General features: G+C 54.3%; 1 protein-coding gene across 3 annotated transcripts in view; it reads left to right on the forward strand.

Moving 5' to 3' along the window:
- The window catches only part of TTC7A (tetratricopeptide repeat domain 7A), a 116,838-nt gene that overhangs the window by 66,845 nt on the left and 31,984 nt on the right, over positions 1-18,009 (forward strand). For all 3 annotated transcript variants that reach the window (XM_006185772.3, XM_032497442.1, XM_032497443.1), the window contains 4 exons: positions 4,999-5,116; positions 6,797-6,854; positions 7,911-7,983; positions 10,960-11,120. In XM_006185772.3, the coding sequence (XP_006185834.1) occupies positions 4,999-5,116; positions 6,797-6,854; positions 7,911-7,983; positions 10,960-11,120 (410 nt within the window). The remainder of the gene's footprint in view (positions 1-4,998; positions 5,117-6,796; positions 6,855-7,910; positions 7,984-10,959; positions 11,121-18,009) is intronic.

The raw sequence follows: 18,009 nt of genomic DNA on the forward strand, positions 1-18,009 counted from the left end.
CAGCCTCTTCCCCTAAGGATTGGTCTAGGGTGGTGGAAAAAGTGCAGGCTTTGGAAGCTGAGAGGAGAGGAAATCCCTGCCCTCCCACTTAGAAGCTGTGTGACTTCGGGTGAGTAACTGACCCACCCTGTGCCTCATCAGTAACCTGGAAACAGCCACAGTTTGCGGGGTGGCTGTGACCACCAGAGCTGAGGCATGTACCTAGCACATGGGAGGTAGCTGGGAAATGGCAGCTGTCCCTGTGACAGCCCCTTCAAAATAGCTGCCTCTCACACAGGGCACGCCTTTATGCTTTTGCCTTCATTTTTCAGATTCAGGGGTGGAGAGGGCCAGGAAGATGGATAAAGTATTTAGGAGGCAAGGAAGAAAGAATGCCAGCTCTCCTGCCACTAGCTTGTGGAAATTAGAAAGAGTGCCTTTTCCTTCCAGGAAGAAAAAAGTGCGTTTTCACTAGAGCAGATAACAGCAGGTCCTGGGCCCTAGGGCAAGCGACTAAGGAGAAACCGGAGGGGCTGTTTAAACAGAGCCCTGCAGGCTCCGACATGACCTTTCTCTGGTTCTCAGGAGGGGAGGAAGAGGTGAGGATTCCAGGGGGACAACCTCTTTGGCCACTGCAAGATGAGCGCGGCAGGCCGAGCAGGAGCAGAGTGCAAAGCCAGGAGCCTGCCTGTGTGGGGACCAAATTAGGAGAACTGGAGAGATGCAGGAACTTGGAAAGGCACGGGAACATTTTCCTTACTTATGAAAAACAAAAGCAAAGAGTCCAAATGTTACATCCTTCCATGCATCCTTTTCCCAAAGGGTCAGAGAGGAGGAGAAATGCAGAACCACAGAGGGCAGCCACGAATCAGGTGGCTCAGATAGATTCAAATGTAGACTCAGGAGACCTGAGTTGGAAGCTCGATTGGAAGCTTCTAGGTTGGAAACTCGATTCTGCCACTTACAAGCCGGGTGACCTTGAATCGGTCCCCTAAAATCCTTGTGCCTCAGAACCCTCTGTTATGAAATACCCGTTCCGTCATGTGGCTACAGTGCTGTGACATGCCAGGTGAGCACCAAACCGCTGGAGAATTGCGAGGGAGGAAGAGGGGGAGGATCTCTACCTGGGTCTTGTGGCGGTTACATGGCTGCCACAGGTAAAGGAAGTATTAAAAAGCAGCATAGGAGGAGAATGGTTGAAAGCTTTGAAAACCCCTCCCCCTAGAAGTATTTTGATGAGCAGGAAGGGCCCAGTGCTGTAACCTGAGTGAATCTTGCGAAAGCAGTGGCCACAACCCCAGAGCCATCAGCTGTTAACTTTGGGGGCCACAGGAGGAAGTGCTGGGAGATGGGAAAGGGCAGAGGAGGTCCTTGGTGGGGAGAAAGACAGCGAGGGTGTTGTAGATGGGCAGGTGCTTGGCAATTCAGTCAACAACTTGCTTTTCCGAATATATGTATGTATATGCACAACTAGGACGTTGTGCTACACGGCAGAAGTTGACACATTGTAACTGATGGTATTTCAATTAAAAAAAAAAACAACTAAACTTACTCTTTTCACATCACAGGTTGAGGCCCATTAGCAGGTTGTGAAGTAGAACTCTTTTTAAAAATGGAAGTAGGCAATCAGAACAGGATAGGAAACATCCGAGTGTATTACCCACAATAGACGTGAATCTTGTAACAAGGGTAGGTGGGTGGTTACACATATGTATGTCCCAGACCATGGGGAGGGGTCAGAGAGTTTGACTGACCCGGCACAGCTGCAGGGACCCTATTATCCTTGTGTAGAGTCAGTCCTTTTCTGGGACTGAGGGTCAGGCCAGAGACAAAAGGCAGACAGTACTATCCCCTCTCTGGATTCCAAGAGGGTCTTTGATGCCACTTCCTAATTTGTCAGTGAGCTCATGTAGCTATAGGGGACAAGGACTCTCCTCTCTAGACGGCATTCGCCCCATCTATTAGCATGGGACTTAAAAAAATTCTGGGGGATTAAATTAATTATAGGTCTAAAATTACAACTAATAATAATAGTAGTTACATTTGTTCAAGCACTGGTCTGAGCGTTCTCATGTTATTATCTTATTCCGTCCCCCCGAAACCCGATGGGCAGACACTTGTTATCCGCATTTTACGGAAGAGGGAACTGAGGCAGAGCAAAGTGAAGTGACCAGCCCGACATCACACAGTTAATAGCCAAACTAGGATCTAAGCCCAGGAAGTCCGGCCCCCGAGCTTGTGTTCTTAGCTGCTAGGCTGCCCTGCTGTCTGCGTGGAAAACTCACTCACGGGTGTGGCACTGACTCTGGATTTGGGTGGGATTCTCGTACTTCAGAACAAAAGTGGAAAAGCCCTATTTTAGGATTTCCACTCTTGTCTTAGATGAAGGGGAATTGTGCACTATATATATATTTTTTAAATATGCTTTCTGTTTCTAAAATATATTTTTATATTTAAAATACTTATATATTTGGGGTTTTTGTTTTTGCTCTGACAGCATTTTTCTCTTTTGCTGGCTACAGCACCCATGTATAAACGTATTACTACTGTATATTATATTGTATATTGTCATATTTGATAGAATCGATTAGACTTCTTTTCCTTTGCAATCATTACATTGACTGCATATGCAAACAACTGTTTTGTGGTAGGTAACTGAAATCAAAATAGTATTGGCCATGTAGGAAAATGGTCCACTGAAGCCTTGTGGGTTTGATTTGAGACAAATACCAACACTGTGTTTAGAGACCATTTTAAACTACGTGGACAAGGCTGGCAAGTACTGGTCAGGGAAAGCTACTAACCTGGGGTCAGAGAGGACCACAAGCTGGACAAGCTAAGGTTGTATGTTGTCACATTTTAAAGCTGAACGGTGGTGAGCTCTATTAATCAGAGTATGATGTGTCTGAATAGGAGAGTAACTTGCCCCTGTTTGCCAGTAATTGCTCCGCTTTGTTCCTGGCACCCTCTCTGCATGGGTTGCAGGAGATAGAAGCTGGCATTTGCTAAGGAGAAGGACATGGCCATGAGGAGAATGTATATACATGGAGTGCAGTAGGTTTCTGGATTCTATTTCTAACTCGTATTTGGTGGTTTATTAAAAAAAGCTCGCGTCTGTTTGAATAGGTCATAATGACACTTATAGACAGTTGGAAGACGAGAAGTGGCAGATTAGGAAGTGGGCAAGGGGCTGTTTGCTCACTTACCCTTCCCTTATTGCCTCCAGTACCCCCTCAGCTATGCAGCCTCCTGGACAACCCCAGCCAGGTGTTTGCCCCTCTCTTGGGGCTCCCATAGCCCCAGGCCAGCACCACGCAGCAGAGCCTTGATTAAGAGCCCCCTTGCCCTGCGGGGCCTGGCCCTCCTTAGTGTCGGCTCCCAGGAGTTCCATGCATACTCATCCAGGCATCTGCCTCCTCCTCACTGGGCCTCCCCAGCCAGGCCAGCATAGAGCCTGGTGCTGCAGAAGACTCAGTGGAGGTTTGTAGGGAGGAGCGGTTGGAGTAGGGGGGAGGTGAGGACCTCTGGGACACAGTCTGTCAGGCACTGAGCCTGTGTCAGAGGGCTTGTCCTGTGCTTGCCTTTCAACCTGGCTCTGACTTCAGGGCCCCACAGCCCTCCTGAGTGCTGCTGGCCACATGCTCCAGGAGATGGATCTCAGTGTCTATAGCCTGCGTCCGCCCAGACAGCCGTGACTGGGCAGCGGGCAGCTGTGGGGTTTCCTGAGGTGCTGCCTCCCCCCAGCCCTGAGACCTCAGGCCTGATGGTGTTACAGGCCCAACTCCCCAGACTCCCACATCCTTTCGGTGACCAGTCCACTGATCTGGAGGTGGCCTACTGCCCAGGCTGGCAGCTTGAACTTGACCGTGAGGGGGCTGAAAGGCTGACCTTGTCAGGGATGGTGGTAGGGCCACAGGGATTCAGCCCCTCTGGCAATCTGTCTCTGGGCTGTTAGCTCACCCGTTCTGCCTTTCTTGTACTTTGGGTGCCTCTCTTCTCTATAGCTGGAGGAGGCAGAGCGCTTTGCCATGACGGTCATCCACCTTGGGAATGGAGTTCCTCTCCAAGGGCACTCTGGCTGGGGTACCAGAACCCAGCATAACTTTTTGGGCCTCTGTGGCCCACACAAGGAGGCCTTGACATTGGGCGGTGGTGGGGCTTTGTGTGTGAATCATTCAGCCCCTTGCTGAGGGTTGTACCAATCACTGTTCTTAGTGATGCTGCCACACCAGGCACGTGGGCAGATGACACTCCTGGGTTGTGGGGGTGGCTTCTGGAAGGCCTGTGGGCCAGCTGCCCACCCCCACTCCCCACCTCCCAAAAGGCCTGACCACCCTGGGTGCCCCAGGGGGCTCGTGAGGGCTGCTTTGTGTATCCCCTTTTCATGTCACGTGTTGCATGTGATGTGTGCACATGTGACCAGTGCCAGTTGGCCCCTTTCCAACTGGAACAGTCCCTCCTGCTCCCAGGACAGAAATAGCCCCAGGCCTTTTTCCCCTGAAAATTTGGAGCTTCCCCCGGGTCAGGGAGCGAGCTCAGAGCCGGAACCTTAGTAGCAGCCCGCTCCGCTCTGCTCCACAGGGTTGGCCGTGTCCCCGAGGCCCAGTCCTCAAGCCCTGCCCACCCCCGATCCCGGCTTCCCTCTGTCTGCTGAGCAGGGCAGGGACAGACACAGGCACTACCGAGGAAGGAGGGAGGAAAGGAGTCAGCACAGACTGGCCTGGCCCCGGGTCCATGCTCTCAGCAGAGCAGCTGTTGGAGAGCCAAGGTCCCTGGAGTGAGGGCAGCCTTCCCTGTGAGAGGTAGCACCCTGTGACCTTTAGCACAACCCCTCGTTGGGGGGAAAGGTCCAGAGAGTTACTGGTAGAAGAAAGGTAATCCTTGCATTCTGTGGCTGTGTGGCCTTGGACAAGCTGCCCAGCCTCTCTGGTCAGGTGTAAGGAATTGCAGTTCTGAGGGCCGCAGGCTGGTGACTGGATAGCTATCCTCCCCAGTAACCTTTGCCTCTCTTCTCTACAGCTGGAGGAGGCAGAGCGCTTTGCCATGATGGTCATCCACCTCGGGGAGGAGGCCGGGGAGTTCCTCTCCAAGGGCTACCTGGCTCTGGGTCTCACCTACAGCCTGCAGGCCTCTGACGGTGAGTGCCGAGGCCTGGGAGCCTCTGCTGGGGCGACTCAGGCCTCCTGATGGCCTCCCAGTGCCCACCCCCCAACACACCTCCATCAGCTTCTCTGAGATATATGTGCATGTGCACGCGAACACACATACACACCCTTCAGTCCATCCTCGCTCTTGCTCAGACTTCACCAGCCTCAGACACCCTGCCTTCATGGGCCCAGTTCTTTCTCCCTCCCAGCCCCAGCTCCTGGCCTGGCCCACGCTGACCTCCGCTCCCGTGGTGCTTGTCATCTTGAGATGCACCACCAGCCCTGACCCTGCAGTGTCTTCCTTCTGGTTCACCTTTACCCTCAGCACCACTGTCAGCTTCCCTTTCAGTGCATGGCATAGAGCTGGGTACACAGCAGGCATTTAATTAAATGGTGCATGGGTTCCACTCATGCTGCCTGGAGCCTGGCATTCTCTCCCCAACCTCACCAGCTCAGCTGTGTGTCCCCTCAGGGGTCAGCAGCCACCTGCCTCTGAATCTTTCCCTAGCTTGAGGGAAAGGGAGGGATGGGCCCCCACCCAGACCCAACCCGGAATGCTGATCAGCTCCCACCCACACCCCCCAAATGCCAGCCCCCAGGAGCAGGCTTCAGAGGCCCCACACAGTGAGAGGTAACCACAGCTAGCACTTCACAGGAGGGGAGGGAGGGGTGGCGGGGCCCTGCTCCTTGTTCTCTAGTGACAGTGGTTGCTGTTTCTTCAGGATATTAGTGAGCCTCTGACAGGGAACCTTGGGGTCTTCACACTCTGGTCAAGTGAGGGGGATCATGAATCCCTTCATCAAAATCCAGTTTGCTCAGAGCAAGAGACCTGCCCTGTGCCTTTAACCCTCTGGGATTAAAGCCGTTCTCTACCCCGCCACGTATACGTCAGAAGCAGGATTGCTTTATAAGCTGGGGACCTCTGACATCTATCCACACCTGGTCCTGCCAGCAGCATTCCGACCTGGTCTGGCTGGAGCCTGGGACGACAGTAATTTTAAAGCTTCCCAGGGAGTTCAGCACCCGCTAAGGCTTTTAATGCCTTTCCTACTGCATTTAAAGTCAGGTTCAATTTACCAGAAAGGTGCCAGGTTTGGATTAAAGCAAGAAACCTCGTGGAGAAAGTATGATAGAGGTTTCTGGTGGGCTAGGAGGAAGGGATTTAGTATTCAGTGGGTTCAGACACCCTGCTAGGGTTGGTAAAGTTCTGGAAATGGATGGTGGTCATGGTTGTACAACATGGTGAATGTTCTTAGTGCCACTGAATTGTCCACCTAAAATTTGTTGAAATGGTTAAAAGAGGAGAAGCCACATGAGTAAGGAAACCCAAGGAGGCATGTGGCCAGGACAGAGGTGGTAGCTTTTCTCTCCAGGTGTGGGCCTTTGGAAGGGTCAGGTTGACCCAGGTGGCAAAGAAGGTGAAGGAGAAGAAGGACCTCTTGTGCCTAGAAGCAGGCCAGGAGATTGGGGCCAGGGGAAGGCCCATACCCTCTACCCTGGTAACAAGGGCAGAGGGTGGCACCCGTTAGGAGCTGCTTGAGTGCAAGCACCTGCCAGGCAGGGTCCCGTGGGGCCTCTCCCCACAGAGCTCTGTGCCCCAGATGGGGTGGGGCTGGTTTGGCCCCCTCCAGCAGCCCCTCATGGCTCTGTCTCCACCCTCTCTCCTGCAGCAACTCTGAAGTCCAAGCAAGACGAATTGCACCGGAAAGCACTGCAGACGTTGGAGAGGTAAGGAGGTGCCTCATTCTCACATTTTCTCAGAGGACCCTCTGGCGTGGATAGAGCAAAGATTTCTGTCCCCATTTTATTGCCCAGCAAACTGAGGCTCTCAGAGCTCACATGGGAAGCAGGAAACCAGCCTTTAGGGTTGGGTGGGCAGGTTGAGGGCTCCCCCGAGGCTGGGCTCCCCCAAGGCTAGGCTCCCGCCCTCCCTGAGCTCAGGGCTCTAAAAGGGAACAGTACCCCTTTATCGCTGTGATAATTACATGAAATAAAGGGAGAATGCACCTTGACCTACCAGTAGCAGGGGCTCCAGAAGGGTGTTTGTCTTTTCCCAGCCCCTCCACCAGTGAGGCCCTCCCTCCCTCGGGCGTCCTTGCTGAGCCCCTCTCCACCACAGCCCCCTGAGCTCCCTCCCCTCTCCTTCCTCTGGCCCATCGAAGGGCTCTTCTCCCTGAGCCCTGTGTGTTTTGCTCTGTCAAAGCACTGGTGGGAGCTGCTGGTTGGGGGCCTGCCCCAGACTCAATATGCTGGCTTCCTTGGAGCATCCAGCTCCCCTCTCAGGCAGTTTGTTCTCAGACCCAGTGAGGTAGGAAAGTCCTATCCCAGCCAACTCCTTCTAAGCTCCCAGGGCCAGAGGACATTTCCTCCCTTCTCCCACCAGCTTGTCATTCCTGTGCTTCTTTCGCAGAGGCTGTTCCCAGCCCCTCCGTCCTCGGGGGTGTTCTCTCCTGTCCCACAGTGGAGCGGGCAGGCTCCAGGCTCTGTACAGGCCAGACCCAGGCCAGAGGAGAGGGGCTTCCCCACCCTTAGTCCTACTCTCCCAGACAACCCCCACCTCAGCCAGAGCCAGCCCTCTTGGAGCCCATTGCCCCCTGCCGTGGGCTGCCCTGATGCGTTCTGCCCCAGCCGTCATCTGCTGGGCACCCTTCAAAGCAGGGGTGGGCGGAATCCCTGACATTTTGCCCCTTGGTGCCCAGCACGGGCTGGCATGCTGGAAGCCCCCATCACTCACTGGTTGATCAATCCTTGGTAACTGACTTGCTGCTCCCTTTCCCCATTCAGAGCCCGGCAGCTGGCGCCTGGCGACCCCCAGGTCATCCTCTACGTGTCCCTGCAGCTGGCCCTTGTCCGCCAGGTGGGTCCTCAGAATTCCTAACACACGAGTCCCTGGGGCTGCTGATCTCCTAGCCCCACTGCTTTTACCAGCTGTGTGACCCTTTGCAAGTGACTTGACCTCTCTGAGCTTCTATTTCCTTATCTGTTATGTGAGCATTCATACTCCACCTCACAGGGATCTAGTAAGAATTAAGGCTTAAGTCAGCTAGTGTGGTAAAGCCCCTACCCATGGTGGGCACATGGGAGGGGGTTGTTCTCTGCTCTCAGTCTGCCTACAACATGTCAGTTGAGACATGACATGAAAAGTTGACAGGTGACCACGATAAACATCTGTTTGCATCCTTGCCTTCTGCTGAGCTTTCCCCAGGGGTCTGGGGGAGCAGAGTGATTGGTACATGGAGCTGTTTCTGCATGACCCAAAGCTTTTCCCTGACCCTGTGGATGCCAACATCAGGCTCGGCCTCTGGGGCCTGATGGGAGCCTCCCATTCTCTGACCACCTTTGCCCCACTGGGGCCACCCATGGTTCTCCAGGCCGACCTGCATCCTTCCCAAGCTGAGCAGCTGAGTTGTCAGTTTGTGGGACCAGGCAATCACCCACCCAGCAGGTTGCCTTTCAGAAAAGAGCAAGGGCTCCCATCCCCCAGGCTCTTCCAAATTGCTGATGTCACATGTGCTCGGCCTCTCAGGCTGGTGGTTTGTGCACACACCTGGCCTGTAAAGCAAGACCTCTCAGTGGCCTTGACCTGGTGAGTGTGGACCCTGGACTGCTTGGGGACAGCAAACAAGCCAGCATGGACCCGGGGTGGGCTCCAGACTGTGCGAGAGGAGTCACCAGAGCCCCCATCTACTTGTGGTCAGGGTACAGGCAGCCCAGCTAACGAGGTGCTGCTGCGCCGCACACTGGCCTGGGGGAGCCCTGCATCTGACGACGAGGGCGCCATTGGCCCTGTTTTACACCTGACGTGCTGACTTTCCTGAGCTCAGGAACTGGAAACTGGCCAGGCCAGCACAGTGTCTGCTCCAGAGTCCACTCTGACCCAGTTAAGAAACCCCACGTGGCTCTAAGTATCTTATTCCCCTGTCGCATTTGGAAACAGGGCACTTGGAACCTTGTCCACCGGCCTGGCTATTGGTTTTACTGGTTGGTGTCAGCTTCTGGCCCCTGGTCTGGTCATTAGGTAGTTCGGGGAACTGTGGTCCCCCAAACTGTTCACCTTACTGTCTGCTTCACCTTTCCCTCAAGCCCTGTGTCAGCCTGGCTCGTCCCCTCCCTGCCCCTTTACTGTGGGACCCCTTCCCTCTTGCCCCACACCTGAACCCAGTGCCCATGTCCACCCTGCCCTGACGTGTCTCTTCGTGAGTCACGCTCTCTCCCTCTCCAGGTCCTCCTGTCTCAACCATTTTCCCCCAGCAGCCCTGTTGACCTTCCCTCAGCCATTCATTGCTTCTCTCCTTTCCTCTTGCACCCATCCCTCCCCATGGTCATGCCATACCTCTCCCCAGTCGCTCCATCCCTCCTCTGCCTCCAGGCGGCCACTGCCTGTCCCAGCCCGCCACTGCCTGTCCCAGCCCCTGTCCCACTGTGCCCCTGGCTGCTGACTTCCAGGTCCTGGAGGAGGCACTTGGTACCTCTCTGCCTGTCTCCCTAGAAACATCAGTCTACTCTGGTGCTCCCAGGAGTATGGACACAGAGATACTTGAGACCACTTTATTTTTAGCCTCTGTAAAAGAGCCAGTGCTTTGCTTGCCAGACAAGTTCCTGATAAACCTCTGGTGATACATTTTTAAATATCTTTAATTATTCAGCCACCTCTGATGAATGGCATCTGTCCTCCCAGAGAGATGGCTAGGCCAGGCCAGTGGAACCTGGTACCCAGTTTCCTTGAGGACCCCAGAAGTTGGTAGCCTCAGGAGGGTGAGGGCTTCTAAATGAATTCTAAGCCAGTCCTGCCAGCTTAGGTCTCTGAGGCCCTCCAGCCCATCCTGCCCAGAGCATGCACGGCTGCTGATTTGGACATGCAGCCCAGGATGATGGGGTCCACTCTGGAGAATCACCAGGGCAGGAGTAGCCTTGGGGAGACTCGGGCAAGGCGAGCTGTTGGCCCATAATGACCCTGGCTTCCTCCTTTACTTCCCTTGACCTTTCCCCATGGGAGGACTCTGGGCCTGGCATTAGTGCCCACAGCCAGTACAGAGGCCAGATGGAGACCAGGCAGTGGCCAAGCCCCAGCCTACCTGCACTGTAGGCCCCTCAAGGAGCATTGGAGAATGGAGACCAAGGATTGGTAAGGAGCAAGACTTTCTGAGAAAGACTCTGGATGCTCCTAGGAGGACAGGGCCCTGTGTAGATAGAGTCACAGGAGCTGACACGATCCTCGGGCCTGAGCACCTGAGAGAACACATCCCTCAAGACTGGAAAGAAGAATCTTACCTGTTCGTTAGTTGCCTGAGTTTTGGAGGCTTGAAGACAGAAACTCACATTTTCAAACACATTTGGTACTCAAGACAATTTTACCTGTCTCACCCTCTCAGCGACTGTCATTTTGCAGCATAAGAACTGCAGCTCAGAAAGGTGAAGTCCTCTGTCCTGGGTGCCAGCTAGGAAGTGGCAGATCTGGGATCCATGCTCCTTCTGACCCCGGAACCTAAGCTCTTGCCACTGTGAGCCTCTGAGTAGGAGGTGGCATTTATCTGTCGCCCCATCACTGCATGGACAGGTGCAGAGCAAAAATGTGTAGCTAACGGGCTGGGTGCCCTGTCCTTTTAGCCCCCGCTCCTCCAGTTTAGGGAATAGCGCCGGCTTCCCGGGCCTGCCCTGGGGCAGCAGACCCTTCCAGCGTGTTATTTGAGGGTGTATTTTCTCACCTGAGCCCCAGTGCCCAGGGTCTCACTTGAGTGTGCCGTGCCCTGGTTGCTTGGCTCGTGGCCCCACAGCCCCGGGGAGAGGCACAGGCCTTGGAGAAGGTCGCTAAGCTGGCAGCTTTCTCTGGCAGATCTCCAGCGCCATGGAGCAGCTGCAGGAGGCCCTGAAAGTGTGCAAGGATGACGCCAATGCCCTTCACCTGCTGGCACTCCTCTTCTCCGCCCAGAAGCACTACCAGCATGCCCTGGACGTCATCAACATGGCCATTGCCGAGTATCCAGAGAACTTCAGGTGAGTTCCCTGTGGACCCTGCTGGGCTGGGGGGCTGGCTGTGCACACCCCGCCTTGCCACGTCGCCAGCCAGCACACACTGATGGAGCACCCACTGCAGGCACACTCCCTGGCTGGAGAGCCAGAGTGGGGCGAGGACTGGTGGGGTCAGAGCATGGCACTGGCATTCCTTTCTATGCCAGGAGGGGCCATGTAGGGAGTGGGGCGCTCTCTGCAGTAACTGTGTGAACCACTGAGGAAACTGTGCTCCAGTACATGTTCCATCCCACCCTGGGCTCCTCATTTGAGCCTCATGGGGACACTAAATTGTGGAACCTAATCATAACCCTGGCACAACCAGCCAAGGATGGGATCTAACACTGGCTGCACAGGTGGAGGCAAGTGACCCATCCTCCTATGGCCGGGCAGGCCATGGGCAGGCGGGGGGAAGGGGTTAACTTCCTCCAAGATAGTCCTGGCCTCTCCCTCAGTCTCTGTGTGGAGCAGGGTTCACGCTGCACTTGGCCCACACAGTGGTGCTTGGAGCAGGACTATACACAGAGGACCTACTGCCACCCACCCAGGACACTGGGGAACAGGAGCCTCACTGGGCCAGCTGTGGCAGGAGGGCGCACTGCTCGGTGACAGGGAATGAGAGGGATTTCTGCCCTCCTCCCCCGGGCAGGTGATACTAGGGGTAATAGACTTAGTTTCTCTGAATCCTGTGATTCCAGGGTGTGGGGCCACAAGCGCTCCCACTCCCACTGTGCCCCACCTTAGGGTCTGAAGGAGGGCCATTTAGAACCAGTCAAAGGCTTTCCTGCTTTGGACTGCAGGAGGGAGCACAGTGCTGGTACCCAGGGAGGTGACTCATGCTAGCAGCAGAAGCAGGTTCACAAAGAATTAGGGAAACTGGTGGGAGCCACAGACGTAATCGGTGATGGAGGGAAGCTGCAGGCCGCCCGGCCCAGGGAGGAGAGCCCAGGAGTCTCTCTTGTGTATCCTGCCCAGCAGGGGCGGCGCTGACCCTGAGGCCAAGGCTCAGGCTTCCCCGCACTTTTGGCCTCCTTAAGAGGACGCCTCCATGGCTGTGCTTGTGAGTTTTGCTGGGGATGGCTTCCTGCCTGTCAAGGCTCAGGCAAGGTGCTTTGGGAGTGACAGCGTCCTAACTGTAAGCTCCCCAGTGTGTCCTGCTGAAGAGGGAGCCCCGGGGGTAAAAGGCCAAGGGCAGGTGTTCATCCTGCAGATCAACCCTGCTTACCCTCATCCAGACTGACTGCCGGCTCGCAGCACCCTGACTTCTGACCCACTGACCTGGCCCAGGTGGGTGCCAGCTGCTCACGGCCAGGTGTAAGCAGAGGCAGTGCGTGGCGGGCGCCACATAGCCAGTTCTTTGTGTTCGGGAGACAGCCCTGGCTCTTGGCCTCAACCCTGTACTTGAAAGATTATTAAAATCGAAATCAGTTCACTTTAAAAGATAGGTAGCTTAGGGAATGCTCAACATGGATAAAACAGTGTGTGTGGATGAGGGATTAGTTACCTTGTCTCATTAATCCCAAGTACAATACAGTGAGACTTACTGTGTAGAAATTTATTTTTTGCTTTTATGAAAATACACGAAGGACAAAGGTTCTCTTCTTCCCGTACCAGTTACCTGACTTTCCAAAGCTCCGTTCTCATGCTGCCTCTGGCTTTGTGTGGGCATGTGTGTATGTATTGTCACTTAGGCTTCTGTAGAAAGAGAAACTGTCACCAAAAAAGGGTTAGAATCCTAGAGTGGGGAGGGGGTCAGAGTGTGTGTCACAGAAGAAATGAGAGGCTAGGCCAGGCATCAGACGTCATTTTTCAGCAAGTCCTTTTTCCGAGTGAAATCTTATCAGTAAATGGAGACGTAAGCAGATGGAATAGAGCTGCCCCATGGGAGCCAGGCAAGGGGGTCCACACGCTGCCCCCTGGCCCCACTCCAACCCCATCCCAGTGGAGGAGGCTCCCAGTCCGGCATCTCCCATCTGACTGCGCCACGTCTCTTCCTAACTTCTGGGCTGCGTACTTCCTACTGGCAGAATCATATCCCTGGCCTGATGTGGGGAGGCTGACACCACTTCCTCACAGTCTGCTTGAGCCCACGCTCTGTGAGGCACGGTGGGAGTGGGGTTTGTCTGGTACATGGGGGCAGCGCCTCCCAGCCCAGCCTGAGGGGTACCGCCTGCCTCCCGCTGTCTTTCCCCCTCCTCCCGGGCTCTTGGGCTGGTGTGGGAGTGTCTTCTCCGTCTTCTCCCAAATGCACTCCCCACCCCACCTTTCTTCCCTCCTCATTCTGGTGCCAACTCCTTCACCAGGAAATGCTTCACTCACCAAAGCATCTTCATGGGGATGTGGGGGAAGTGGTCCTTGCTGTGAGGTTAGTGACCCCCTAGCAGGCCTGTGGGTGGACTTCTGGGCTTCCAGGAATGCCTGGCCCGGAACTATGACATTTGCACCTGTGTGCCTGCATCCATGGAAATGGCTTTCAGCAGAGCCTCAGAGGGGTCCTACACCCAAGAAAGGTGGGAGGCCCAGGTGCAGATTGTGCTGCTGGTCAGTGTGTAGGATAACTGCCACTCTGTGTCCCTAGTTCTGCAGGCAGGAGCCTTCTACAGGGGCAGCCTCTGCTGTGGGAATAGCACTCCCCAGTCCAGCCCCACAGAGCCACTGCAGGGGTCTCCACAGCTCTTGGGGCCTGGGGTCACAACCCAGGGAAGGACAACATTTGAGTCCCATCCCCAGAGGTCTCCTTGGGGTTCCTGTGTTTCTCTGCCACTGCAGAGAGGCCTCCTGTGGAGCATTTGGGAACCAGAGCATCCCATTCCCCAGTGGTGCCTCACTGTGTGAAGTCTGCCTGTCTAGGGGTGGCAGGGAGAGAGAAGCAGTAGCAGGGTCTTTATCTCTGAGCCACTGCGAGCCCCTCACCTCCACGACCATGCGGAGCTCTGTTCTGATCTGAGCCAGCCCTTCAAGGCTGCAAAACTAGCCAGTAAAAATATCGGGGGCTTCTGGCTTCCAGAACTGTGAGAGAACACACTTCTGTTGTCTTAAGCAAAAAAAAATCACCTTCAAAAAAAAATACATATACATATTAATAGAGTTGCGTGTGGGGGTGGAAAATCCACCTGCTACATAGCACTGTGTAGTGACCCTAGGGCGTGAGCACAGCTCACAGTTGCAAATAAGTCAATACTTTTCCCCATGGATGAAACCCAGGGATTAGCAGGAAATGTCACTGAGTCCATTACCGGTCAGGGATCACTGAAGAATGTCATTGCTCTTCAACTGAAACTGCCTCCTGCTTCTCCAGCTGCTCCCTGCTTTGGGAACAGACTGTGTGTGGCTCCAGCTGTTGCCACGGCAGTTCATTAAACCTTTGATTCAATAAATATCACTGCACCTAAGCAAAAAAACCCAACCCCCTTCACCCTGACCTTGGCATCCCCAACAAGGTCTGTATTTTGGGCACTTAAAGGCTGCTGGTCTGGGTCTGTCTGCCACCCAGCGCCTTGCCGACAGCTGCCCCAGTGGCTGAGACCTTGTAGAGACTCTTCCCTTCTGCAGAGGCTGCCTTAGTGAAGGAGAGGGCGGTGGGCCAGTGTCGGGGTTGGAGGAGGCCTGGCACAGGGTGGATGCTGGTGGGATGCTTTCCTGGTGAGCTTGTCCCCATGTGGGGGCCATAGTAGGTCCCTGCCTGTCACTTACCTGTGCTACCTCCAGCAGCTTGCTCCTCCTTCCTGTGCCTCCATTTTCTCTTCTGCTGAGAGAGTGACATCTGTCCTGCCTCCCTCTGCCTCCTAGGTCTATTGTGAGACTCAGACAAGAAAAGATTTCACAGCTGGTTTACAACTGCATTCAAGGACAGCAGTATAGGGGGTCTGGAAGGCGCCCACAAACAGCAGAAGACCATAACGTGGGACCTGACAGGGGCAGTGCACATGGTGGGCCTCGGGCATCCTGTGCACGAGGGCAGGGGAAGCTGTGAAAACGTGTTTAAGCTCCTTAGCTGCACAAGAGATCACCATTCTTCTGGGCAGTCTCAAGACTCCTAGAGAAAAACCCAGCTTTCGTGGAGTTGACTTAAAAATCCTCCTGAATTCACGGATTAGACAGCAAAGCAAAGAGGATCTTGATTTCTGTGCTGTTGGGGTGACCTTTAGTTAATGGAGCTCAAGTTTAAAAAGGCAGAAATGTGATGAGACAGAGACTGATGGCCCTGCAGGGACAGTGTGAACCTGGCACAGTGGGAACCAGACGCCCAAGCAGCTTCCTTCCGGAGGGCTTCCGACTAAGCCCTGGACACATGTGCTGGCCAGGCTGTTGCTGGCCAGCTTGCAGGGGGCCTCAAGGGGGCAGCAGGCTCCCTATTTGGACATGGGTTCCCAGCCAGGCCAGGCCTCGGAATGCAAGAGGTCCCATGGCAAGTGCAGAGATGCCTTTGCTGGTCCCTTCTCATTCTGGGATTGAGAGGCAGCTGGGAGGCCCAGCTGGAGAGGGTCACAGGGAACAGGCCACTGATAAGCTTGGTTCCTGAAGCCATGGGCTCTGTGGGGTGCTGGTTTTAGGTAACAGATTCCTTGTGCTTTAGTCAGGCTGCTTGGAGGAAACGTCGCCATAGTAACCAAACAACATTCCGGGGCTAATGATGGGAGCTTTCCAATAACTAGTCTGTCAGTCACTGCTCCCACCCCAGGCCTGGCAGCCTGCCAGACTGGTTTTGTTGAAAGTCCAGGCCATCGGGCTGGGGCTGTTGACAGAAGAGCAAACCATTTTGCCCTTCCCCTCCCCACTGTGGCAGGGCCCGCCTCCCACCCCTCTTGGGAGTTTCTGCCCTGCCCAGCTCAGGTCCTGGGGCACTTGGGCGAGTCCTGGGGGAAAGGATGTCAGAGCCCCAGGGGGCGCTCTCCAGTGCAGGAACTGTATGGCCCTCTAGACAAGCCAGAGCTTGCCAGTTGTAAACAAATGGAACCAGTCATAGCATCTCCCCCAGGAAACCTGGGCTGTTTTGGATAATGTTTTGAGCTGATAACTAGGTGTTAGCTGGAGCCAGACCTTGACTGAGTCTGAGTCTGGTGAAGGCCAATGTTGGCTTCAAGGGCACCACTCTGATCTCTACCTGGCCTTCCTCACCTTGTTCTCAGGTTGCATTGTGATAAATTTCTAATGGTGCCTTCCACCCAGCAGAAGCGATCAGAGTCCTGGGGCTTCTGTTAATATCTCTGACTTAAACCCAGTGACTTGTCGGAGATCAAAAGGACGCTTAAAATACCAGCCCTCCAGTGAGGGGGCTGGGATCAGAGGTATTAGCACAGACGTAGTTTATCACTTTGCCAAGTTCATTAAACATTTTTGGCTGCCACAGCCCCTGATGGGGACAGGAGCCACGGGGTAAACTCACAGGCCATGTGGTTGAGGGAAGTGTAAAGCCAGGCATAATCACTGGCACCGGCCTGCTCTTCCCAAAGGTCAGTTCCTCATCGACTAAGCCAGCCTGACATTCAGCATTTCCCTTCGCTGGTTGTTCTGGGGAGCCTCCTGTGGTCTTACTGCGTGTGACCCTGCTGTCAGATGGCGTCCTCCGATAGGAAGGTGGATAATCTAGGTTGTTTTGTTTGGGGAAGAGGAAGGAAAAGAAATAAAGGTGATTTGCGGGGTTTTTCCAAGAGGAATTCTTTGTTTTACAGTGGTTTTAGCCCTTTGCTCCCCGATCCTCACTCCCTGACCTCCCTGCTATCAGAACGTGTTGGAGGTAGGCACTGTGGCCTGGGGCCCACGGGTTTCCAGCAGGAGTGGCCCAGCCCTGAGACAAAGCCTTTCTGCCCCTGGGATGGGGCCCAGGAGTTGCATCCGTGCCCGTAAAGTAGAGCTGGACTCCCCTTTGCAGTGGTGGGCAGTATAACACACCAAGAAGCAAACAGCTTGTATAACAGGACACCCAGCCCTGGCTCTGTGCCAGGCTCTTCTCCGAGCACTTCACATGCATTAACTATTTAATCCCCTCAGCAACCCCTGGGAGGTAGAGGAACTGTTGTTACTCCCACTTTCCAGATGAGGAAACGGAGGCAGGGAGGACATGAGTAAGCAACCATACTTAACAGGGGCTAGGTCAGTAATATCCGATAGGGCACACGTGGACTGATCCCTCTAGCAAGTTCTAGACCTTTTATGTACTTTGTTTCTACATGGCAATCCCCCCGAGCTAGTGATACTACCATTCCCCTTTTACAGATATGAAACTGATGCTCTGAGAAGTTAAAATGACTTCTCAGGGGCTCACATGGCTAGAAGAAGGGAAGCTGGAGTTTGAACTTGGGTCATCAGACTTGGATCCGTTTTTCCGGAATGAGACCCACTTCTTGTAGAACCCCACGCTGTGCACAGGCTCTGGCTTCGTGGCTGAGGAGTTATACTTTCCAGAGGCGTGTCTGCCTGACTCAGAGAATAGCCTGCTTTTTCCACTCAATTATGTGTTTTCTATAAAAATAGAACTCTTTATTAAAACTGCACAGCACAGCCATCAGCTGGAATTACTAATTACTGTCCTTTAAAGACAAAATACCTGCTTTGGTCCACTCACCATACCTGCTGCCACCCCCTCCCCCACCTCGGAGGGCTCCCTCGATGGCAATGGCGGGGCACACAGGTGGGGCAGCAGGACCAGGAAGAGCGGAGAGTTTCCACAGGACGCACTGCGGCTTTGCTTCCTTGATTCCTGGTCCTGGGGACCCTACAGCTTTCCAGGCCTCAGTCCTTGTGACTCAGCTTCCTTCTTCTGTTACCCGACCGAGATTTGTTAAGTGACATTAGGTGAGGCACTGGGTATATAAACATAGGAAATACATGGTCCCTGCCTGAGTGTAGAGTCTTGTGGAAAAGACCAGTGGTG

The sequence above is a fragment of the Camelus ferus genome, chromosome 15 (genome assembly GCF_009834535.1).
Source record: "Camelus ferus isolate YT-003-E chromosome 15, BCGSAC_Cfer_1.0, whole genome shotgun sequence".
In the NCBI taxonomy this organism is placed as follows: domain Eukaryota; kingdom Metazoa; phylum Chordata; class Mammalia; order Artiodactyla; family Camelidae; genus Camelus; species Camelus ferus.